General features: G+C 38.6%; 1 protein-coding gene across 1 annotated transcript; it reads right to left on the bottom strand.

Moving 5' to 3' along the window:
- Positions 1-132: 132 nt before the first annotated feature.
- LOC127799560 (uncharacterized protein At4g37920) lies at positions 133-25,187 on the bottom strand. The gene is made up of 7 exons (XM_052333699.1): positions 25,069-25,187; positions 24,606-24,652; positions 23,417-23,829; positions 22,888-23,095; positions 7,639-7,883; positions 1,075-1,262; positions 133-678 (listed from the first exon to the last, which is right to left on the bottom strand). The coding sequence occupies exons 2-7, from the start codon at positions 24,619-24,621 to the stop codon at positions 519-521; spliced, it is 1,230 nt and encodes a 409-aa protein (XP_052189659.1). The 5' UTR covers positions 24,622-24,652; positions 25,069-25,187; the 3' UTR covers positions 133-518.
- Between the last annotated feature and the right edge of the window lie 1,517 nt (positions 25,188-26,704).

Genomic DNA, 26,704 nt, shown 5'->3' with positions numbered 1-26,704 from the left:
TCCCTGTAAAATCTTCAATAGAATTATTATTTAAATAATAATAATATTTTTATAATTATAAATAACTTCAAATATTATTTTCTTCCTAATAATATAGTCATAAACAAACCGTACACTTCTGTATGAAAATTCAGTATTAAAAAAAACTATATAAATCATTACCCTTTTCTTTCAACACTAGGATCATTCATCCGAGCATTATTCCGGGATCAAGTCTGCCCAAACAGTTCAAATTGATTGCATCTCATACACAAGTATACAACAAAGGCAGGCCTAAACTCACCCCAAAAGTCAAAACATTAATCACCGAAAACCTAAAACAATCTATGCATATATATGAACCTATATTACAGTTCTATAGTATCTCAACATTCAGGCTCCCTGCAAGAACAAACCAAGCACACACAGACCGGCATGATAAGGGATTAGCATCCGTGTACTCGATAAAACCTGGATCGAGGTTGAGGATTTTCCGACCAAGGATGAACACGAAGTGGTTCTGTCATGCATGATGGCGGTCACATGAATCTGTCTTGGACCAGCTTCTTCAACTCCTCCAGTCTTTTGACGATTTTTGGGTTCATCAAATCCCGGGCTTCCCGTACAAGAGTGCCTTCTCTGCTGAATTGATATGCATCTATGACAGTACTAATCCAAGTATGCAGCTTTTCCGGTGTCCTGTTGGTACCACCATCTCGGATCAGTTATTGTGAACAAAGTAGAAAAAGGACACAGAGAGAAGCACAAGTACTATCGGATTAATATCCCTCTGGTGCAGGCTCAAATCTATTTGATCTTCCTAGAAAGCTTCCTACTAAAAGTCCCTACCTATCCATCAAAGATTCTGCGTTGGGGGTCGGGTCATGATCGAATGGCCTGTGAGAAGAATATAATTTGAGACAATGGTAAACCTTTGGTGAAGCTGTGAAGGGGAATCTTAACACTACAGGCCTCCAACGGAGGAATGAGGACACTTTGGATATTGGTTTTCATTTGTCAATCTCTAGACTCTGTAATTCCATGTAATTCAAAATGAAACAAAGAATTAAAAGGAAAAGGTTCAGAATCACGTACGTGTATAGGCTGTCTACATCCTTCCCTTCAAGCTCTTCTCCTGGGGTGAATGCATCCTTTAGGGCACACAATTGCTCCTCGGGATCCTCGATTGTGAGAAGATACTTGAGTATTCTAATCTCCTTCGGCATAAGCCTCTGAAGGTTACCTCTTGCAGTCATGTATAAATGGTACAACACATCTTTTACCTACAAATAAGAAGAATGATTATGGAAACTGACCGAGGCAACACTGAAGTGCTACTGTAAAGAATCATCAATTTTCTTATACGTGCATATGCTTTGAAAGTTACATTCACACAGCACAAATACATGGTTACTTCACCTTTTTTCTTCCATGACAAACTGGCCTAAGCAAAAACAAAATAAGTCATTTTCTTTGACCCCAAACAATTGGAGTTGGTTGTCAAGTTTGTAGGGTCATAGGGTGCAAGAGATATTGTGAGGACCACTGTAGCAGATTATTTCTCTACAATTGGTGGTTAGCAGTCAGTTACATCCTGTAACTGTTTCTTGGTTAGCTGTATATAAAGCTACACCAGCTTGTATTATAGAACAAGAAGAATTTGAATACAATTCTCATATTCTCTCTCTATTCATTTATCTGTTTTCTCTCTATTTTATCTCTATTCCTACCTCCGTTTCTCTCTCTTTTCATTCTTCCTTCCCGTTCTACATTAGAAACCCTAGATTCAAGACCTAGATCTTGACAATTTTGGTATCAGAGCAGTCAATTCTTGGATTGCTGGTCTAGACAGCTTGGATCCGGCTGAAACGAAATCTATGACAAGCGGAACTCACACGAAACAGTTGGAGGCACGGGTTAACCAGGTTAATTCCTTGGTGAATAATCTGCAGACTCAAATGGAAGCACTGGAGGTTGGATTGAATAGGAATGACGAAGGCATCCAGTCATTGGAGAATAAATTGGATGCTTCTGATGGAAGATTTGGCTAAAAGACCCAATGGCTTTCTGCAGATGTTCTCTAAAATACCGCAGATAAGTTTGCCGATGGACTTTCCATGGAGAATGCAGATCCGATTCTGGAAGGTAACGGTCTTAATCCTAGACAATCTAAATTGCCTGAGTTAAGAGATTGAGAATATACATGAGAGAAAATATAGCAGATTGGATGTTTGATAGATGGATGGAGAATAATCCTATGAATAATCCATATACTCATAGCAAGTTTTCTATGCCAAAATTAGAGATTCATTTGGTGGTGGGTAAGGAGATGCCAAAAATTCTTTCAATTCTATTACATATCAGATTCTCATAAAGTTAATCTGACTTCGGCTTATTTGAATGATGTTGTTAAGGCCGGGCGAGGTTTAGGATGGAGTGTGTATGGAAAGATTTTGGGGAGCAATTCTGTGAGAAGTTTGGGATAAGAACATGGCTGACATTATAGAGGAATTTAATAAGGTGAAACAGATTGGATCAGTGCTGAAACACCAAACAAATTTGAGGGACCTAAGTCCTTGATGATCATTACTAATACTTCCTTGTCTGAAGCCTATATTGTATCTAGTTTCATTTTTGGCCTTAGTGAAGAGCTGATGCTGACTGTTAAGATGCTGCAGCCTGCAACAGTTAAGTAGGTGGCAGAAAAGGCCAAGTTACAAGAATTGTTAGTAGAGGCTCTATTCAAGAAACATAGTTTCTTATAAAGGAAACAGGCCTGGCAGTATACAAACCTCAACCTTTACTAGAAATGTTAATTCTGGAACTAATAAGAAGCATTCTTTTCAGAAGTTTCTCAAGGTCAGTTATCCTCAAATCCCCATCAGTCTAATGTGGCAAGAGCTTCTAGTTCAGAACAGAGGAGCAATCAGGAGTGTGTTATAAGTGTGGAGAAAAATATACTCCAGGGCATTAGTGTAAGTGTCAACTGCTGCAATTAGAGGGCAGAGATGAAGAAAAGGAGGAAATAACTAAGGAAATCAAAGTGGCTGATAAAAACCTACTTGAAGATGAAGATGGAGAGATCTCATTGCATTGCTTAAAAGGATGTTCTACTAATAAAATCATAAAGGTGGAAGGGATAATAGGGTGCAGAAAATTAATGGTGTTGATTGACAGTGGCAGTACACAGTTTTCTTGATGAAAACACTGCCAAAGACTTGCATTGCAAATTAAAGAGCACATTTCCCTTATCAGTTACTGTGGCAAATGGAAGTAAGATGTATAGCAAATCTAAATGTGTTGATTTCCGTTGGGAAATGCAAGGACAAGAATTTATTACCAATTTGCAGTTATTGAAGTTGGGAGCTTGTAATATAGTTTTGGGAGTGGACTGGATAAGAGCAGTCAGTCCAATAATATTTGACTTTAACATAGTGGAAGTTACCTTTGAGAAGGATGGGAAGAGATTGATTCTAATAGGCAGCCTTGATATGGGAGCCTGCAAATTGATTTCTGGAAAAAAATTACAGAAATTTTTCAAGACTAAAATGACTCAAGTGGCTCAAATGTTTTCAATATATGCTGCGGAGACAGGAGAGTCAGAAGAGGCTGAATTCCTGGAGCATTGGACACCACAGACTGCTTACAGCTATGTGATCCAAACCTTAGCAGAGGTAACTTTTTCATTTACTTTGGTTGAATTTGAGGACTTATTTGTAGAGCCCAAAACCTTACCTCCACAGCAACCATTTGACCATGCCATACCCCTTAAACCAAATCTTGAACCTATCAATATTTGTTCTTACAGATACCCTCCAATTCAGAAAACTGAAATTGAAAAACCAGTCAAAGAAATGCTTGCTAATTCCATAATACAGCCTAGCCATAGCCCATTTGCATCCCCGGTCCTCCTTGTCAAAAAGAAAGACAGTGCTTGGAGGTTTTATATCAACTACTATCAATTAAATGCCATTACCATCAAAGACAAATTCCCAATACCTATTATAAAGGACCTCCTTGATGAATTAAGGAGCAACAATTTTTACAAAACTTGATCTAACAGCAAGATACCATCAAACAAGAATGAAACCTGAAGACATTTCTAAAACCACATTTCGAACCCACCAAGGCCTCTATGAGTTTAAAATCATGCCTTTTGGTCTAACCAATGCTCCCGCATTTTTCAAGCCCTCATGAACCATGTCTTCAGTCCATATTTGAGAGACTTCATATTTGTGTTCTTTGATGATATCTTTGTGTATATGAAAACTTTTGCCCAGCACCTTGACCACCTTAGGGCTATATTTGAAGTCCTTCAATTCAATCAATTGTATGTTAAGAAGTCTAAATGCACCTTTGCCGAGGATCATGTGGAGTATTTGGGACATATCATTTCGGGTGAAGGCGTTAGTACAGATCCAGAAAAGATTGCAGCTATGGTTGAATGGCCTAGACCAACTACGGTCAAGTCATTACGTGGGTTTTTGGGACTAACTGATTATTGTAGATGATTTATTCAGCATTATGGGCTTATAAGCAAACCCTTACCCAAGTAGCTTAAGAAAGATAGGTTTCAACGGAATTCCCAAGCAGAGGCAGCCTTTCTTGAATTAAAAAGGGTTATAACACATTTACAAAAATGAAAAAAAAAAAAAAAAAAAAGGTTATGACACAGGCCCTGTTCACAAAGCCCTTTATTCTTGAAACTGATGCTAGTGACAGGTAGTGGGGGCAATTCTGATGTAGGAAGGAAAACCATTTGCTTTCATTAGTCAGGCTTTCGCCCCAAAACATTTGGGACTTAGTGTCTATGACAAAGAATTAATAGCAGTTTTGGTAGCGGTGGAGAAATGGGGTCATTATTTGGAGGGCAGTCAGTTCATAATTCAAACTGATCGTGAGAACCTTAATGTTCTCCATCAACAACGACTTCATACACAGCTGCAGTAAAAAGGGATGTCAAAGTTGTTAGGCCTTGACTATATCATTCAATACCGCCAAGGTAAAGAAAATTTGGCTGCTGATATGTTGTCCAGAAGATTTAAGGATGGTTCTTGTGCCGTCATTACTTCAGTAATTCCATACTGAATGCAAGAAGTGACTGATAGTTATGAGACTACTGCTTGGGCACAAGAACTCTTAACTCAGCAGTCCATCAGTCCAAATAACAAGCCAGGTTATACTTTGAGTAATGGATTACTCTGTTTTCGGGGACAAGTTGTGGTAGGAGATAATGACCAGCTCAGGAATCAAATATTACAATCCTTACATGGTTCACCTCTAGGGAGTCATTCGGGCATAAGATCAACATACCATAAGGTTAAGCAACTATTCTATTGGCCCAAACTTAAGAAGACTGTGACTAATTATGTGCTAGCTTGTGACATCTGTCAGCATTGCAAACATGAGCATGTGGCTGCACCTGGCTTGTTACAACGGCTGGGTATTCTGGATCAAGCTTGGACCTATCTTTCTATGGATTTCATAGGACTCCCAAAATCAGAAGGAAAGAATTTGATTTTAGTGGTAGTGGACAGATTCGCGAAATTTGCTCATTTCTTGAGTCTTTCACATCCTTTTACCGCCCAAGAAGTAGCCAGGCTCTTTATGGATTTGAAGATGAAATTGCATGGAATTCCACAATCTTTCTTGTCTGACAGAGATAAAACTTTCACTAGTATATTCTGGTAGGAGCTGTTTAAAAGTTTGGGTACTGGATTACACATGTCTACAGCTTATCATCCTGAAATGGATGGACAAACAAAGAGGGTTAATCAATGTGTAGAGGCTTACTTGAGGTGTGTCTGCTTTCTTAAACCAAGGAGTTGGCATAGATGGTTGGCCTTAGCTCAATGGTGGTATAACTCTAGTTATCACAACTCACAGAAATGTCCCTTTTTGAGGCACTGTTTGGTTTTAAACCCCCTCTTCTACCTGCCACTGTGGATTCCTCCTCTCAGTAGTAGCAGTAGATCAATATTTACAGAGCCACCAGAATTATTGCAAATAATTAAACAGGAGCTGGTCATTGCCCAAAATCGGATGAAGCAGTATGCAGACAAGAAAAAGAAGTGAAAGGGAGTTTTCTGTGGGAGATTTGGTTTATCTCAGGATCAAACACTCCCATCAGAAATCTTTTTCTCATTCTAAGCTGTGTCCTAAGTATTTTGGATCCTTCCCTATCATTGCTAATGTTGGGCCTGTTGCTTATCACTTGCAGCTTCCACCTGACACTAACATGCATCCAGTTTTCCATGTGTCTTTATTGAAGAAAACCATTGGATCCACTGCCCAATCCAGTCCTACTTTACCCTCCTCTAACTATTGACGGGGATTTCAAGGTGGAACCCTCAGTAATTTTGGATAAGAGAGTGATTTACAAGAACAACCTCCCTCTTACACAAGTACTCGTAAATGGTCCCATCTGCACCCAGACAATAACACCTGGGAATACTTGCCTCATCTGTTAACTCAATTTCCCTGTGCTGCCCAGCTTCTTTGCTTTTCTTGAGGACAAGAATATTTTGAGGGGAAGGGAAAATGTCAAGCTCGTAGGATGCAGGAGATATTGTGAGGACCATTGTAGCAGATTATTTCTCTATAATTGGTGGTTAGCAGTCAGTTAAATCCTATAACTGTTTCTTGGTTAGCTGTACATAAAGCTACACCAACTTGTATTAGAGAACAAGAAGAATTTGAATACAATTCTCATATTCTCTCTTCTTTCATTTCTCTGTTTTCTCTCTACTCCTATTTCCGTTTCTCTCTCTTTTCATTCTTCCTTCCTGTTCTACATTAGAAACCCTAGATTCAAGACCTAAGTCTTGACATTGGGTAACGAGGATATACATTATAAGTTTAGGATTTCCTTAGACAAAACTGCCTCAGTTCACTGTTTATATTTTTGTTGGTAATGACTTTACCTAAACAGGATAGACATCTATGGCATGTAATGACCTCACCATGAAGCATATATCTGCAATAATTAACCTCAAACAAAACTTGCATAAGAAAGTTGAACCTAAAGCAGGTAGTTAATTCAAGTCCCATGGCATGATTATAAGTGTTAAATCAGATTCCAAAACCAAGCAACTATAAAACAATTTCCTAAAACTACATCCAGATTCAAATTTTCCCAACTGCTTACTCACTGGGGAGAGGGAGAGAAGTAGCGAGGAAGGAAAGGAAGTAATAGCTAAGAAGGAATCCATTAGCTCTCAGTATTATGGTCAGCACCAGACAAGCTTGAAAAAGAACTAAAGAGTAGGAAAGAATTCCGTGCAGCAGACAAGCTTGGTAAAGAAATAAAAGCAGCATCAACTAACTACATGTACCTGGGCTACTTCATGCCTTCCATTCAATGGGAAACCAATAGTTTGACGGCCATGGTATCATTTTCAGTATTATAAACCTCCCTTTCCCCTCCTATCAGTTTCCTTCTCCACATCATTCCAACCAAAACAGTAACAGGGAAGCAGTTTGCTAACAGTGATGCTCATCATCATATATCTTTATAAGTGAATAATAAAGATGAAGTAGATCTCAAGTCGTTTTAACCATGATCACCCGTCAAAATTCACAAGATAGAGTCAAAAGGAGCAAACCCACAAAAGAAATAGATTAAGACATGCCTTTTTCCAGTGCAGGAAGTCAATTTACCTCATCCTTCATCATATTTGACTCCTTTGCAGCTGACCAAGCTTTTGTAATCATCAAAACCAGTGCTGAATCAAGCTGATTTTTCTCTGCCAGATTGTCTATCTTTCGGCATGCAGCATCAATAGAAGGAGAATTGATTATGTCTTGAAATTTCAACTCTGCAGCATTGAGTGCCTCAATACTTTCGGATGCAGTGTCATAAGCTTGTACAGCAGCCAAACACATGTTTCCAAGCTTTGCCACAGCTAGTCATACAGTAAAATGGGGATACCATCACTCATCCATCACATTTTTTCTTTGATAAGTAAAAAGCAGTCACCCATTATATAAAAGACCTAAACCAGGAATAGGCATATAGCAATTCTATGTCCATCTGATACCGGTAAAACTAATGGCACTATATTATCAAGACCAGACCAAACCCCAACCCGAGTTAATGGTCCAATCCATTTTCTTCCTTCTGTCATTTTACAGACTTTGGTTTTTACTTCCATTTTCTACTCACCCAGTGCATATTACTGTCTTTGCTGTCAATTCAACAACAGTAAGTGGAATCAAATTTTATTGCGCACTACACCAAAAACCACTTTCCTTTCCTACCATCTCTCATCACATCACATTAAATACCAGATTTAACCATTTACCTTCGCTACATTACAGTGTGACTTAAAATCAGACCAGACATAAAAACTCCTCCTCTGCTACATTTAAGCAGTCTGCTTTTGGCAGCAATAAAATTAGACCAGACATAAAAACTGTTGAACGAGATCAAGAAGATTCGAAAGTCAAAATAGGAGATCAATAAGATAAGGATAAGTCATTATCCTTATAGAGTAGTTGTTGTAAATGTGTATTTCAAGGTCGTATTTTAAGTTTGGTTTGTTCCCAGTTTTTTGGAGATAAAAGAATCATAAATCTTCTCCTAAAATGTAGGAGATAAGATAAGGGACCCTTGTGTATATATTCTTCCCTATTCCTCGAGAATTAATTAATCAAGCATTCTGTTTTTGCTTGTTTCATGGTATTAGAGCTAAAGCTCGACAAACAGCATTAAAGTTCTTCGCTATTCTTCTTCTCTCTCTCAAAGATCATGGCCAATATTCACCAGAATCCTACCCTAACTGAAGCCTCCGCTACAAGCTCCCCGAACCCTCTTCCTCCTTCTATTCCAGCCCCCTCTTCTCAGAATCTACCAACCAACTCTATCAATAACCATCCCATACAAATTACTCACCACAAGTTAAATGGTAGTAATTTTAGGAAATGGTTTCAGTCTGTTTTATTGGTGATCAAAGGGAAAGGAAAATCCAGTTATCTCACGGGGGATATTCCTGCTCCTCCAACCAATTTTGCCACCTATGGCACTTGGGAAGCAAAAAATTCAACTATAATGGAATGATTGATCAACTCGATGGAGCCAAGACTAGGGAGGACTTACCCATTTCACAAAACCGCCAAGGAGATTTGAGATTTGGTCCAAGAGATGTATTCCAACCTGGAGAACTCCTCTCAAAACTTTGAAATACGATCAACCATTAGGACAACGAGGCAAGGTAACATGAGTGTTACAGATTACTTTAATATATTGGCTGAGTTATGGCATGAAATTGATTTATTTCATACTATAAATTGGGAGTGTATTGCTAACAGCAAAAGGTATTACAAGATGATTGAAAAAGATAGGATATTTGATTTCCTTCATGGACTTAATACTGATTTAGATGAAGAGGCGGGATTTTAGGAACAAAACCCCTACCATCTCTCAGGGAGGACTTTGCCGAGGAGAGAAGAGAAAAAAGTCGACGAAAGGTAATACTTTATCAACTCAATGATCTAAGTATAAACCAAAAAAGTTCTACTCTTGCAACTGTTAAACCAAGGGAAAATTTCTCGAAAGGAGTAGGAAAAATAGTGGTGTGACCACTATAAAATGCCGTATCATATAAAGGATACTTGTTGGAAGATCCATGGTAAACCTGCAAACTGGAAGCCTAAAACAAGAGAGAAAATACCCTATCAGCTTATGTTGCCGAGGCACCTAGTGAGGGCGGAAGTAGGACAAATTTAAATCTGTCAGAAGAACAAATCCAGGCCCTCTATTGATTGCTAAATCAAGGTACGAGCCCTACCAGCCCCTCTACACATCAGCCTACTACATCCATGGCTCTGCAAGGTAATCCCTATCTCTCCTTGACAGCACACAGACTGCCTAAGGACGCTTGGATAATAGACACAAGGCATCCGACCATATGTCTAGTCCTACTAAGCATATGACCGAATACACTCTCTGTAAAGATTCAATGGATATTTCGATGGTTGATGGCACTATTTCTCCTGCCATGGGTCATGGAATTGTTTGTCTTTCAAATCTAAAGTTAGAATCAATTTTATATGTGCTTGAGGGGTTGAGTTATAATCTCTTATCAGTGAATAGGATTACCAAATATATGAATTGTAAAGTGATATTTCTTCCCTCATGTTGTGTGTTTCAGGACCAAGCAAGGGGATAATGATTGGCAGTGCTGAAGAAAGAGATGGACTCTACTAGTTGACAAAGAATACTTCAGCCTCATCTCATTCGAATAAAACAGTCCTAACTGTTACATCCAATGCCAAGATTATGTTATGGCATAAACAGTTAGGAAACCCTAGCTTTCCCTATCTTAGATTCTTGTATCCTTAGTTTTTTTATCAATAAAGGCCAATTTTTTTCTTGTGAACAATGTACTCTTGCAAAACAAGCAAGAGCCCATCACCCCATTCAATCTTATAAGCCTTCTGAACCGTTTCATTTAATCCATAGTGACATTTGGGGCCCCTCTAAACATCCTAATCTTTCTGGTTGAAGATGGTTTATAATTTTTATTGATAACCATTCTAGGGCATGTTGGGTGTATCTTATGAAAGATAAATCAAAAGAAAGTAGCATATTCAAAAGATTTCACAAGTTTGTTTTGAATATGTTTCAAATCTCTATCCGTATCTTTCGAACCAACAATGGTCGAGAATATTTTTCTCATGACTTGACCAACTACTTACTTGAGCATGGTATTTTGCATCAAAGTTCTTGTCCCTACACACCACAACAAAATGGTGTGGCTGAAAGAAAAAATCGGCATCTCTTAGAAGTGGCAAGGGTTATGATGTTCACCACTCATGTGCCTCATTCATTTTGGAGGGAGGTTGTTCTCACAACTAGATATTTGATAAATCGTCTCCCTTCTAAAACCCTCAAATTCAAAACCCCTCTTGAAACCCTTTGTGAATCCTATCCTAATACACCCTTCTTTCCTTCCATTGAGCCTAAAGGTTTTGGTTGTGTTGTGTATGTTCACAATCACAGTGTCTCAAACCAAGTTAGATCCAAAAGCCCTAAAATGTGTTTTTATTGGCTACTCTCCTTCACAAAAGGGCTACAAGTGTTATTGTCCCATCAATCGGCGATTTTATACCTCCACCGATATCACTTTCTATGAGGATCTTGCCTATTATTCGCACACTAGTTCTCAAACCAATCTTACTGATCCCCTTCTTGTTCCTTCATTTTTTCCTCCCCTTGTGCAAGCATCTTCTCAAGGGGGAGAATTAATTTCCATCCCTGATAAGATGCTGGCAACAGCAGACCCTAAGCCTTCCAGTTTACCTTCAATTTCTCCAACTCCTGTTCAGTCACCCATCTCCAAATTTGTGCAACCCCTATCTCCTCAATCTCAAACTCAACAACCTACCAGTCCTCCTTGGTTTGTGTATTCCCAAAGACCTAAAGGTCCATCTGAAGTCCAGCAGGGTCAATCATCCTCCCTCAATGATGATGGTCTATCAGAAGACAGTAAAGCAAGTGTTGATTTAACAGGGGATGAGACTAAATTAATGGAAGAAACTGAGGATCTACCCAGAACTAACAGTCGTGCTATTCAAGATGATGGGCTAGATTGGGCAGTACCTATAGCACTTCGAAGGGGTGTAAGATCTTGTGTTAAACATCCTAAATATCCTCTGTCCAATTATTTAACATATGCAAAAGTGTCTCATCAACTTAGAGCATTTATTGTAAGGCTTGATAGTACTGAAATTCCTAAAAATATTCGAGGAGCTATGGGAGATCCTAAGCGGAAAGCAACTGTGATGGAAGAAATGAAGGCCTTTATTGGAAGCCTATCATGACCTAAGGAGCAAAAAATGGGTAATATAGTAATAGCTTATGATAATTGTTAGGAGATATTTTAGCAATTAATTAGGAGCATATGGATGAGTTGGGATGCTGTTAGGAGTCTGATATGCCTATATAATGCTACTGTAAATAGATGGGATGGTCATGCTTAAATTGATAAACAAAGATCTTAATTCTCTCTCTACAATTTTCTCTCCAATCTCCCTCTCGTTTCTCTCTTGTTTCTCCCCCCTTTCTCTCAATATCTCTCCCTCAATTCTATATGTCATCTTCCCCTATTTCTATCCAAATTCCCCTCTAAATATTATGTTCTTAATCCTAAGCCTCTCGGATCCTTCTGAATTCCAATCTAATCCTAGTTAAACCCTAGGTTCATGCCAAATAGTATCAGAGCCAACGTTCCTTGGCTATAATTCCTACAATTGGTAGCAATTGATTCCGATGACTCTCAGCGGAATCGATAGAGCAGAGACTTCAAGTGATTCCAACGAATACAAGGACTCTGACGAGTTCCCTTAGTTATGGTGTGATAGGCGAGTGCAAGCATCCGACAGGAATCAAGATCGATTCAAGAATTTAGGTGAATTCCAACCAATGTGTCAGTGATTGAGTGGGGACTCCACTAGTAATATTGAATTCACTTTGATCACGAGTAGATAGCAAGAAGGAAGGCGTGATCGAAGCAAAGCCTCGAGTGATTTTCGGCGAGCCAGATTAGCATCGATCAAACGAGGAGATCATTTCAGTCATTCTGATTCGACTTGTCCGTACGCTGAAGCAAAGCTAGGTGAATTCTAGCGATTTGGTGAACATAACCGATCAATACTCAGTTGTGAAATTCCGGCGATACAAGCAAACTGTCAAGGAGCTTTAACAGAACCTATTGGCCAACAATTCTGACCTGATTCCTAAGGAATCAAGGACAAATCGTCACCAAGCGAGGTGCTCCTCGGAACTGATTGAGGCGACTTTGAAGGACAGTAACGGAGCCAATCGAAGGTGAAGCGAGGCTTGACGATCACATCTTGTTCAGCTTGCGAGTCTAACTTTCCTACGGCAAAACTCAGAGAACTATTCGTCAAATTTAAAGGCAGTCTAGAGCCGGTGATCTTCGGGCATTGAGTTGTGGAAGTGTGACAGAGCAACGAAAGTGTGGTAAACCCTGCTGAAGTAACCAAGCGGTGGATGGTTTCCGTTTTAGATTTAAGTCGGAAGGAAACAAGGTTGATCGAAAATTGACAGCAAGCAGTCCAGGTGGTTCCAGAGTGCAATCCAATCAATTATTGGTTGTGATCTCTATTTGGAATCTAAAGGCGACTCCGATGAATTGATTATTCCACAGATTGGTGAATTCAACGAAACTGGAAGTTCTACCAAGTAACCCTCGGCCACTAATTTCAGAGGTGACTGCAATTTGCCAATTATTGGGACAATTTCAGAGGTGATTGTGGTGAGGTAATCACATAAGGGAAGTGTGGGATTTAGGATGGAACGAGATGTGGTTTCTTGGCCTATTGTTTTTCCAGCCCGTGAGATTTCGTCCAGGAGGAGTAGTGCACGTATGAGACCAATGGAGTCTCAAGTGCAACAAAGGGATGCTGCATTTTTCAGTAGGGTGCCCTGCTCGCGAAGCCAATGGAGGCAGTGCACCCATGAGGCAATTAGAGCCTCAATGGCAGCACAAGAATGGTTCATATTCAGTTGGCAACAATAGGAGTTATGAACATTTCAGCCAGAGGAATCAAGCAAGGGAAAGGCTGAATAATGAGTCTAGCCGAATTGACAAAAAACCCAACAACGGGATAGATAGAGAGTGCAAGGAATTCGGACGTATGTTACGCGAAAAGTTACAGGAGTTTGCAATGATACTTACTAAGAAGTATCATTACAGCTTTCTCGTTAAAGTCTTCGAGGATTATCACAGAAGTTTTAACAAAGAGGAATTTTTCAAAATGGACCAGCTAAAGGAGAAGTCAAGATGGCGGGAAGGGGATTCATTGCTTACCTCCAACGTGGAGTGGAAGAAGGATACTGGTTTTAGCGGAATTGACAAGGAAGGTGGCTGTCAGGACAGTGCTGGCAGCAACAGCAGAAATTCCGAGGGCTTGGTCCAGGGTGTTTGGACAAAAAGAAAATTAAAGGAACATTCTGATTCCTTTGGAAAGGAGATTGTTGATGAGGATGATCCAGATGATAATCTCAGAAGTCCAAAACAAGAGATGCTTGAGGCATTCAATCAATTGACGAGAATGACAAGAGACACCAAGGAATTTCTGGAATTGAAGAGGGATTCAACTGCAATGATTGAGAAGTTAGAAGAAGAAATAATACCCCAAGATGCACCTACTAAAAGGCTGCAAGGAAACAATAAGGAAGCAATTGATGAAGTGATAGAGGAAGCCAAAGCCAACTCGTTACCCCAGGTGGCTAATGCATAGGCGGAAGGATTTGGTGGTGTTCTAGATCAAAAGTTTGTGGGAAATGGAATAGCATTGGATCAAGAAAATCTGATTGAAGGACCATTAATCTATACAGATATTGGTGATGGAATTCTTCCTCCGATTCTAGACCTACCGAAAGCTAAGAGTGGGAATACTTGCAACATTTATCCTAGGCTACCTAGGTCGAGATTGTGATGGACCACATGTAGTTAAAGAATGCCCTAAGTATATTGCTCCTTTGTCTTTGGATCCGAAGAAGGTTGACTCATCCTTGGCTGGGGTTAAAATAGGTATCAGACAGCCTCCAGTGCAGGTTTTGGCAAGAAGGCTAAGGGAGATACTTAGAAATTATCAAAGACAATGTCTTGATTGAATAATAAATGAATGTGTACAATATTCTCTTATAAGGAGAGGATTATTAGCAAAGAAGGAAAGAAAAAACAGACAGCATCCTACCATCCTAATTTACATTATTCTCTTTCTATATTTACACAATATTTACATAAAACACTGATCCTAGAGATCAGCCTTAATTGAGCATAATTCCAGCACTCCCCCTCAAGCTAGTTTGTAGATATCATCCATAGCCAGCTTGCCAATAAATTTATCAAACTGCTTCTTGTGAAGACCCTTAGTTAGAACATCAGCAATTTGTTCAATTGTTGGAAGGTATGGCATACATATTACTCCAATATCGATCTTCTCCTTGATAAAATGTTTATCCACCTCTATATGTTTTGTACGATCATGCAACACTAGATTATGAGCTATAGAGATGGCAGCCTTGTTGTCACAATAGACTTTTATAGGTACTGAATGAGGAAACTTCAGTTCTTCAAGTATTCATTTGATCCACATTCCCTCACAAATTCCATGGGCAACAGCTCTAAACTCTACTTCTGCACTACTTCTAGCCACTACATTTTGTTTTTTGCTTCATTAGGTGACTAGATTACCCCCAACAAAAGAACAGTAGCCCGAGGTAGATCTCCTATCATCAACACTTCATGCCCAATCTGCATCAGTGCAAATCTCAACTTGCAGGTGACCATGTTTCTTGAACATTAACCCTTTGTCAGGTGTCCCTTTTAGATACCTTAGGATTCTATAGACCACCTCAAAATGCTCTGGCCCTGGTGAGTGCATAAACTGATTTGCCATACTAACTGCAAAAACAATATCAGGCCGCGTATGAGACAAGTAGATTAACCTGCCCACAAATCTCTGATATTGTTATCTATCCTTCACTTCATCAGTTTTAGCAGCCTGTAGTTTCACATTAGGCTCAATGGGTGTGGGCTCTGATATTGTTCTCTGTCCTTCACTTCATCAACTTTAGTACCCTGTAGTTTCACATTAGGCTCAATGGGAGTCTCCGACATCCTGCAATCGAGCAAACCTGTTTCTCCAAGAAGATCAAGAACATATTTTCTCTTATTGACAAAAATACCTTCTTTGGATCTTGCAAACTCCATCCCAAGAAAGTATTTTAGACTTCCCAGGTCCTTAATTTGGAACTCCTTCGCAAGTTTCTGCTTAAGGGTTGCTAACTTTGTCTCATCATCACCAGTTAAAATAATGTCATCAACATAAACAATCAAAATTGCAATTTTACCAACTTTTGAGTGTTTATAAAATATAGTGCGATCTACCTGACTCTGAAGGAAGCCATAACTGGTAACTGCCTTTCTAAAGCGTTCAAACCATGCTTTTTGTGACTATTTTGAGACCGTACAAGGATTTCTTCAGTCTACATACTTTGTTACTCCCAAGTTTCTTTTCGAATCCCGGAGGCAAACTCATAAAGACCTCTTCTTCAAGATCACCATTAAGAAACGCATTTTTGACATCAACTTGGTGTAGAGGCCAATCTGAATTTACTACAAGAGACAATAGGACTCTAATAGAGTTTATTTTAGCAACAAGAGCAAAGGTCTCCTGGTAGTCAATTCCATAAGTCTGGGTGAAGCCCTTAGCCACAAGTCTGGCTTTGTACCTATCAACACTCCTATCAGCCTTACACTTTATTGTAAACACCCATTTACACCCTACTATTTTCTTGCCTTTGGGCAAATAAACTATCTCCCAAGTGCCACTTCGCCTCAGAGCATTTATCTCCTCTATGATTGCTAATTTCCAATTCGGATCATCCAAAGCTTCTTGTATATTCCTTAGAACAAACAAGTGTGAAATCCTAGATATGAAAGTTTTATGATTTTTTGATAGTCTATGGTAAGTGAGATATTTAGCAATAGGAAGCTTAGTGCAACTTCTGACACCTTTCCTAATGGCTATAGGAACATCGAGATCAAGAATAGTAGAAGAATCAACTGGGGAACTATTGGACATAGTTGAAGGAAGTAAACTAGAAGTTGAAATGGGATTTCTTGAACTTACAGTGACATTGCTTGGGTTTTCAAACTGATTTTGTGCAGAGTTGATATTCAGGTCTTTGTTCTTTTGATGAAATCTCTGTTTAGTATAAACCTGAAGCTCAGAATTCAGATCATGATGATTAGTCTATAGTACTTCTCCCCCTGCACGAGAAACCTTTTCACTGGGCACCAAAGAACTAGAACCAGAACCAGAATCTCCTAAGTGACCATTATTAGAACCATGTGGTCTTGAGTAGGACAAATTGTGTTTGGAAGTGGGACAGAAACGTCCCAAAAATTATCTTCAACTCCATGTTTCTCCCCCTGAAAAGAATTTTGGGAAAAATAGGGTTGTTTTTCAAAAAACGAAACATCCATACTGGTAAAGAATCTTTTTGTGTGAGGATCATAACACTTATAGCCTTTTTGATGTGAGGCATAACCCAAAAAAACACATTTGACAGCCCTAGGGTCAAGTTTGGAACGAAAGTGATTAGGTATATGAACATACACAATACATCCAAAAACTTTGATAGGAAGATCCGAATGTAATCGAGTGTGGGGAAACACTTCTTTCAAGCACTCAAGCGGGGTTTTGTACTTTAATGCTTTAGTGGGCATCCTGTTTATCAAATAGGACGCCGTTAAAACAGCTTCACCCCATAAATATTTCAAAATATGCATAGAAAACATTATGGCACGGGCGACTTCGAGTAAATGTTTGTTTTTACGTTCAGCAATGCCATTCTATTGAGGAGTATTCCGACAAGTAGATGTGTGGTGAATACCTTTTGTTTTCAAAAAAATCCCCCAAGTGCTCATTAAAATATTCGATGCTATTGTCAGAGTGTAAAATACCAATTTTGGTTTGAAATTGATTTTCAATCATAGTGTAAAAATTTTTGAATAAGTATTCCACTTCAGATTTTTTTTGCATCAAATAAATCCAGCACAAACGTGTATGATCATCAATAAAGGTAACATACCATCGTTTTCCAGAAAGAGTAGAAATTTTGGATGGACCCCAAACATCACTATGAATTATATAAAAAGGTTTGGAAGCATGATAAGGTCTTGATAAATATGTAAAACGATGATTTTTTGCCAAGATGCAACTGTCACATTGAAAAAGTGAATAATCTATTCCTTTAAACAAATCAGGAAATAAATGTTTCAAATAGGCAAAACTAGGATGGCCAAGTCTAAGATGTCATAGCATAATTGTGTCTGGAACAAGAATTGAACTAGTACTACTCAAGCCCTGAGCTTGTTTATTACCAATAGAGATTTCATCAAAGTAGTAAAGACCTTCAATCATCCTAGCACGCCCAATCATCGTCCCCAAGGTCTGGTCCTGAAATTCACAATGAGAGTCAAAAAAAGTAACACGACAATTAGAATCTTTGCATAGTTTACTAACAGACAAAAGATTGCAGGCTAAGTTAGGAACATGAAGCACAGAGGTGAGATTAATATTCTCAGTTAGTTTAATAAGCCCTTTGTCTGTAATGGGGGAAAGACTACCATCAGCAATTCTAATTTTTTCATTGCCAGAGCAAGGAGAATAGGTATTAAAAAAATGAGAAGAACTAGTCATATGATCGGAGGCTCCGGAATCTATAACTCATGGAGAGAAATGAAGACAAGAAAGGGCATTAGGTTTTCTACCTGTGTGCGCCAAAGAAACACTAGGAATACCAGATGAGGAATTGGATTTTAACAGCTGCAAGAGTTAATCAATTTGCTCTTTGTTGAAGGGACCAGTATCAACCCCATTGGCAGTAGGGACCCCACGATGGCTCTTTTCTCCTTGCTTACTGCTCTTCCAATTAGTCGATTTGCCATGAAGTTTCCAACAAGTCTCACGAGTATGGCATGGCTTGTTGCAATGGTCACACTAGACTCGAGGTCGTTCATCACTCCTACGCTGATAATTGTCAACCTTGTAGGCAGTAATTAGGGCAGAATTTTCAAGGGACTCACCAGCGGTCTTTTTTCCTAGCATGACACTCCTTCGACTTTCTTCTCTTCTAACCTCAGCAAAGACATCACCAATAGGGGGAAGGGGAGACCGGCCAATGATCCTTCCACGCACTTCATCGAATTCGATATTGAGGCCAGCAAGAAACTTGTAAATACGGCTATCTTCAACCAGTTTTTTGTGGTGGTTGCAATCATCTGTAGATTTCCACTCATACGTGTTGAAGAGATCAAGATCTTGCCACAATCGCTTCAAAGAGTGAAAGTACTTAGTGATAGAATCATCTCCTTGTCAGACATCTCCCAATTTCATAGTCAATTCAAAAATCTGAAATTGGTTCCCTAAGTCTGAGTACATTTGATTTACATTATCCCACAACTCCTTTACAGTAGGATAGCACATATAATTTGAACTGATATCTTCATCCATGGAATTGACCAGCCATGTCATTACCATGGAGTTTTCAGCATCCCAAATGGGGTGCAATGGATCATCTGCTGTAGGTTCTTTCTTCTCTCCTGTGATGTAGCCAATTTTCCCTTGCCCCCGAATATACATCCAGACATATTGAGACCAGCGAAGAAAATTATCACCATTTAAACGAATGGTGGTGATTTGAACAGAATGGGTCGCTAGAATTATGGTCTGGATGGCAGCAGCAGGATTTGGGATGGATTCAAATGTAACTTATGACATAACGGAACTAGTTGGAAGCAAAAGAAAACCTAGGAGGTAGCTGCTGATGTAAGGACAGCAACAGCTCTAGGATGCAACAGCGACTTTGGGTTGTGGTGGCTGGTGGTCGGATGGCGACTGAAATGGTCGTGCTGGGTCTGGCGGTAGATAGCGGTCAACGGCGTGAGAACCAGCCACGTTGACAAGCTCTGAAGAGGCCGCGACCGTTGGCTATGGAAGACCGATGGCTATGCGCGACCAGTGGCTGTGGAAGACTGATGGCTATGGGCGACCAGTGGCTATGGAAGACCGATGGCTATACGCGACCACTGGCTATGGAAGACCAATGGCTTCGGAAACAATCGTGTTGATGGGAATCGGACCTGAGGTCGGCGGCGGCTAGGGTGGCCGATAGCAGCGAAGATTGGGAGAGCCGATGACGTCAGCTCGGGATGGCTGCATGCTGATGGGCATCGGATCTGATGGATGAAAAAGCAGCATAGGGTTTCACAAGAGATGGAAGGTTGTGATTAAAAGGCTGCCTAGGGTTTTTCACATTGTATGGCTCTGATACCAACTTAGAAATTATCAAAGACAATGTCTTGATTGAATAATAAATGAATGTGTACAATATCCTCTTATAAGGAGAGGATTATTAGCAAAGAAGGAAAGAAAAAATAGACAGCATCCTACCATCCTAATTTACATTATTCCCTTTCTATATTTACACAATATTTACATAAAACATTGATCCTAGAGATCAGCCTTAATTGAGCATAATTCCAGCAGAGATAGTTGAAGAAGTCGAAGATTTTGCCGAAGGAAACAAAACTCCCATTGCTATGTTGTTTTTTACTCCTATTGGAAAATCCGAGTTGCTGTCTACTACATGTTGGGATGAACCAATGGCTGATTGTGTTCCTAAAGTGAAGAACTATTGTAGAAGGTGGGTGTATTGGATTTGAACTCTATCAGGTTGCTCCCATTGAAGTTCTAGGCCAAATTACACCGGAGATTGATCTTGGACACTTAAGAACGAGGAAAAAGAATAGGCCAAGAAAGAAAGAAAGATAAATCAGATAGAGAAGGCAGAAATTGGATGAAGCAATGGCTATTGCTGCAAGTTCTTGGGGACAAAAACTCTCTCAAGGAGGGGGGAATAATCATGACTCGAAGAACAAAAAAGGAGTAATATAGTAATAGATTTATGATAATTGTTAGGAGATATTTTAGCAATTGGTTAGGAGCACATGGGTCAATTGGGATGTTATTAGGAGTCTGATATGCCTATATAAGGCTACTGTAAACAGATGGGATGGTCATGCTTGAATTGATAAACAAAGATCTTAATTCTCTCTCTACAATTTTCTCTCCAATCTCCCTCTCGTTTCTCTCTTGTTTCTCCCCCCTTTCTCTCAATATCTCTCCCTCAATTCTATATGTCAACTTCCCCCATTTCTATCCAACCCTCTAAACATTATGTTCTTAATTCTAAGCCTCTCGGATCCTTCCGAATTCCAATCTAATCCTAGCTAAACCCTAGGTTCATGACAAAACCACACTTGGGATATAGTTGAATTACCCCTAGATAAGAGAACTGTGGCATGCAAATGGGTGTTTACCATCAAGCACAATGCAGATGGTAGTATTGAAAGGTATAAGGCAAGGTTAGTGGCACAAAGGTTTACTCAAACCTATGGGATAGACTATGAAAAGACATTTGCCTCTATAGCTAAACTCAACTCTATTTGGGTAATACTCTCAATTGCTAATTTGGATTGGCCTTTGTTTCAGTTTGATATAAAAAATACATTTCTTAATGGGGACTTAGATGAGAAGATCTATATGAAAATTCCACCAGGCTTTAAAGATGAAATGGGTTGTGGAGGAAAGGTCTGTAAACTGAAGAAATCCCTATCTGGTTTAAAGCAATCACCTCAAGCTTGGTTTAAGAAATTTAGCCTTACTTTAATCTGGCTTGGGTATAAACAAGGACAAACAAAACATACTTTGTTTATCAAAACCACAAAAATTGGAAGAAAGTCTATACTAATTGTCTATGTTGATCATATCATTATAATAGGTGATGATGAGCAAGGCATCAAGATACTGAAAGAGCAATTGAGAGCCAAGTTTGAAGCAAAAGACCTAGGACTCATGAGGTACTTTCTAGGAATGGAGATGGCTAGAAGCAAGGAAGGCTTATTTATCTCTCAAAGAAAATACGCCGTGGATTTACTCAAAGACACAAGGATGCTAACATGCAGGCCATTTGGTACCCCATTAGACAAAGGCTAGAAATTTGAAGAGAATGATGATGATATCCCAGTTGAAAAAGAGAGATACCAAAGGCTAGTGGGCAAGTTGATCTATTTATCTCTTACCAGACCGACGTAACCTATGCGGTAAGCAAGATTAGTCAATACATGCATGCTCCTACAAAGAAGCACATGAATGTTGTGTTTCATGTGCTTAGATACCTAAAACGAACACCTAGGAAAGGGTTAATGCTTAAAAAGACTAAGGAACGAGGAATTGAAGGGTTTGTTGATGCAAATTGGGCAAGCTCTATAGAGGACAGCAGGTCAACAACTGGTTATTGCGCTAAGGTATGGGGAAATATTGTGACTTGGAGAAGTAAAAAGCAATCAGTGGTGGCTCCCAGCAATGCTGAGGCAAAATTCCGAGCAATAGCTCAAGGCGTTTGTGAGGTAATTTAGTTAGAAAGGTTAATAGAGGACCTAAGGATACCTTTGACTCAACTTACAAGGGTATACAGTGATTGTAAGTCTGCTATTAGTATTGTGAGAAATTATATCCAACATGATCGTATGAAGCATATAAGAATAAATAATAATTTTATAAAGCGCGAAATTGAGGAAGGGGGAATAATTCTATCCTATGTTCCAACCACTGATCAAATTGCAGATGTGTTCACACAAGCTATGATGAAACCAAGGTTCGAATCTCTAATAGTCAAACTAGGAATGACTTGCATCTATTCCTAAGCTTGAGGGAGAGTGTTGGACGAGATCAAGAAGATTCTAAAGTCAAAATAGGAGATTGATAAGATAAGGATAAGTCATTATCCTTGTAGAGTAGTTGTTGTAAATTTGTATTTCAAAGTTGTATTTTAAGTTTGGTTTGTTCCTAGTTTTTTGGAGATAAAGAATCCTAGATCTTCTCCTAAAATGTAGGAGATAAGATAAGGGACCCTTGTGTATATATTCTTCCCTATTCCTCGAGAATTAATTAATCAAGCATTCTGTTTTTGTTTGTTTCAAAAACAACTCCTCTACTACATTTAAGCAGCCTGCTTTTGGCAGCAATGCCTTGTGCAACATCAGCCCGTCAATACAGAGATTAAGTTGAACTCCTACTCCTTCAACAAACCATCCAATTAGAAAGAAGACGCAATCATGTTTCAGGGAGAAAGAACAGAGATGCACAATATGTTTCTTAATGTATCTCAATCTAAACTACATATTGGAAACAAAAGTTAACCAATTTGTGATAGCAATCAATAGCAAATATGATTATTCACCAACTCAAAATATTCTTACTCCACCTAGATGGACAACGTGACTGGAGAGAATAAAATTATACCAAAACAAAGGTAATGGCAGTGATCAAAAGGAGTCCCACCATTTTGTTCAGTAGGATTGTCATAATAAGATTCTGCTACAGTGTGAAGATGCAAAAAGAATTCTTTTGTAAAATCTTTACGACGCCTAGCAACAATGTCACCAATGTCAGAAGTTGCTCCTTTGATCAATTCAAGAAGCTCATTATGTCTTTGGACATCTTCATCAACCTGCAAATAACATGTCCTTAGTGAGCTTACAAGCAACAAGAGCACAAACAAAAAATGAACCCAACATTATCACATCATAGCAATCAGGATCACTGATTGACAATGGTGTAGCTTAAAAGAGAATGATCAACACCAATTCATCAAATCTGCACAGGAGAATGTGCCACTTTGTGTCCCTTCCTTGTCACAGGTATTAATATGAATAATCAACAAAATTACTGCTTCAACCTGCTTTCATTATATCATTCTTAGCATCAACCTGCTCAGTCTACGTTTTGATTGACCATTTAAGAGGTATATGTGGGTGTGTTTGTTAAGCACCTCTTTCAGCTTTCTTCCAAGCCTCAATAGCTTGTGTTTCATCCCAGGATCCTCCTCACTATCTGCTCGATCCTGACATCGTTTATAGAAGTGAGGACGGATATTGTCCCATTCTTTGCTAAAAGCCAGTAACTTTCTCCAATCTGTTGGAGTCGGCTTGTCAACCATGAAAACATCAATTAGCTTGTCACAAACTCGAACCATTTTCTGGTCGTCCAAGACCTTGACATCATCACTTCCATCTGTCTCATTGCTAATATTTGTCTGCTCTACATCATTAGATGATGGTTCTGACACATCAGAAGACGGCATCCATTCTTCAGTACAATCACTTGGAACTGAAGTTGTATCACCACCTACAGCTGCAAGAGAAGACTCCTGCAGCTTAACTGGATTAATCAACGAGCAATAACCTGGTATTGTAAAATTGCTGTCAGCAACTGGATTCCACATTATTATCCACATCACTCAAGAAGATTTACACTGTGAAGGTAAGCGAAACAAAGCTTGAGCATAAACAAGCACGTAAATAGGCATCCACAGGGCCACAGGTTGAGCATAAATATCTGATTTTGTGCATTGATTTGTGTTGCATAGGTAAGAGAAACAAAGATTGAACATAAATAAACACTTGAATAGTTCCACATTAAAAAATATATTCAAGTGGGGAAATAAAGAAGGAAGATAATGTTGTATATATAGGAGAACAATAATAATAAATCAACATCCAACACACTTCACAGTGTCTATTTATCAGAGAGGCTGACAATAAAGACTATTGAAACCTCTAGAATTCCTAAATAGTGTTGCAGTACAAGTAGAATACGTTACAGAACTCTCCTTAAAAATAAGAAAGCAACTTAACCATAATAAGATTTTTCTTTTATGCATTTAATTCTCCACATTCTCACAGCAAACAAGCCCAAATGACTAACAGAAGATGGCCCAAATTAACAAAAGAAATTTTGATTCCATTTATGAAAGGATCTTCTTTGTGTCCTTTGCTTTCCTACATTCTGTCAGCAGCCAAACAGATCATAGATGACTATTCTAAAGCAAACACAGTTTAAATAATGAGGAGAGACTTGCATTTGAATTTAGAACTGGAAAATGGAAGCTTTTGACTTGAACAGCGGACGAAGTAGAGAGATCGGAGAAAATTTCTGGAAGTGGCAGTGGGCGCTCTTACTTGAAGACAACAACATCGACTCAGTGTCGCTGAAGCCAGCTCCATACCTGTGAAATTCCCAATAAGATTCAGAAAATGGGGAAGCCACAGAGGAAATAGATGTTGAAGAACTAGCAACGGCTCAAGCACAACCTAAAAGATAAAGTAAATATCTAAAACCAGTAAGGTGCAAGCTTCTCTTCATCTAAAATACGTTGGTTTTCTACTGTGCAAAAGATTTGTTAATAATAAATTTTATAGAACGCCCATACCAATGATCTATGCAAAAAATCTTCAAATAAATTGAGAAAAAAACAATGCCATGCCTAAACGCCAACCTACAATAACAACAATCAAAAGCCTCCCACTAGGTGGGGTCAGCTACAAGAATTCTAGATCTCCAATCACCTAAATGTAAACATAAAAAAAAAAAAATAAAAGCAATAAAAAGGAAAGGGATAAGAAAGTTGGAAAGAAAATATACCTGCAAAACAGAAAAGGAGACAACAAGGGCAATGCTAACGGCTGCGTATAGCGGAGAAGGATGGGGGACGCAACGGAGGCGACGCCGACTAAGACAACGAAGGCGACCGGCGGCGTCGAATGCTAGGGTGGCGGGCGGCGGCGACGAAGGCGAGGGAGACGGCTGAGGTTGGATAAAAATGGAGCAGCAAGGAAGAGGCGGGCGGTTAAACCAAATCTCGTTTAGAGACGGGAAAACTTCCGTCTCTAAATCAGTTTCAGAGACGGAATTCCTTATCAGATACGGAATTTACTTCCGTCTCTAAGAATCCTTTCGGGATCGTCTCTAAATACAAGGTTTAATGTTTTTTACACGGAAAATATTCTTTTCTGAATATTTATTTAATATTTTATTATTTTGTTAACAGAATTAGAAACTGATTAGACAAATTAGATATGAAATTTTATAGGTCAAACAAAAAAAATTCCATCTCTTCTAATTAAAAACATGACAAATTAGTCAACGATATTAGTTTTTGACATGATTGATTTTCTATCTAGGACTATTTAGAGACAAAAACTTTGGAATTTAAAAACAAAAAAAATCCTCTCAACCCTATTCTTTTTTATTGTAATTATGATGATTAACATATCAAAATACAAAAAGAATCCAAAGGTCCAATTTGCATAAATCTAAAATTTAATTTTTGGTCATACCATTGCCACCATTGGTGATTTTGATGATGGGAATAAGTCATTAAATGGGAATAGGTCATTAAATTTTTGCGTGATTTATATATCTAACAATTAAAATAATCTAATAATCACATTTTAATAAATCAAAAAGTTAATTTATTAGCCAAAAATCATGTTTCTATAAAAACATAGTCGATTGGATTCTGACAATTAGAATTGTCTATCACACTTGTTTTAGTCAGTGAGTCTATACCCTAAAATTAAAAGAATCTAACGATTAAATTTTAGTAAATCTATATTTTAATTTTTACACAAAACATGAATGATTTCAGAACAGTGCAACCAATTGTTGTGGTTAGTGGTTTTTTGTGATTAGAGTTAATCATTCCCATCTTTGATCATAGTGACTCGCATACTTGAGAAGTAAAATAATTTGTGTATATCTAGCCTTTAATTTTTGGAATACTCCCATGCAAATGTATAAATATATCTGTAATACCCGAAAATTTTTAAAAGACTCGAGAATAAATTATCTTGGGGCGAGAATGGAATTTACAAATAAATTGGAGTTATAAGGTAATTTTTTACCGTTATAAATGATCGAATCAACTGCAGGGAATGCCCTAGAATCGAAATGTCTAAGGAAAATGATATGATATTAACAAGCATTTCGAGATATGATTTATGGCATCGAAAGAAATTAGATCAGAAACGATTTTCGATACAGCTAAAATATAGCTTCAATCGGACTGAAAAACTGAATTATCTTAAGAGACTTTTGAAAAGTCAACGAAACCCTTAAAAGAGTCAAATTGGGCTCAATAAACAACCATTAAGTGGTTTCGAGGTGAAACAATGGGGTTTTGCAAGCAAAGCATAAGTTCGACCTAAAGTGTAATTTTTTAAATTACCTGAGGGAGGTCGAAATGACGTATTTCCTAAAATCTCGGGAGTCAAACAAT

Source organism: Diospyros lotus, chromosome 4 (genome assembly GCF_014633365.1).
Source record: "Diospyros lotus cultivar Yz01 chromosome 4, ASM1463336v1, whole genome shotgun sequence".
NCBI lineage: Eukaryota > Viridiplantae > Streptophyta > Magnoliopsida > Ericales > Ebenaceae > Diospyros > Diospyros lotus.
This window is presented reverse-complemented; position numbering and strand designations above follow the sequence as displayed.

Coding starts and splice junctions, on each gene's coding strand:
- LOC127799560 (XM_052333699.1), bottom strand. Junction 7,884..22,887: donor CTGCCATTACCTTTGTTTTG/GTATAATTTTAT, acceptor CTGTATGACTAG/CTGTGGCAAAGCTTGGAAAC. Junction 1,263..7,638: donor CAAATATGATGAAGGATGAG/GTAAATTGACTT, acceptor TCTTATTTGTAG/GTAAAAGATGTGTTGTACCA.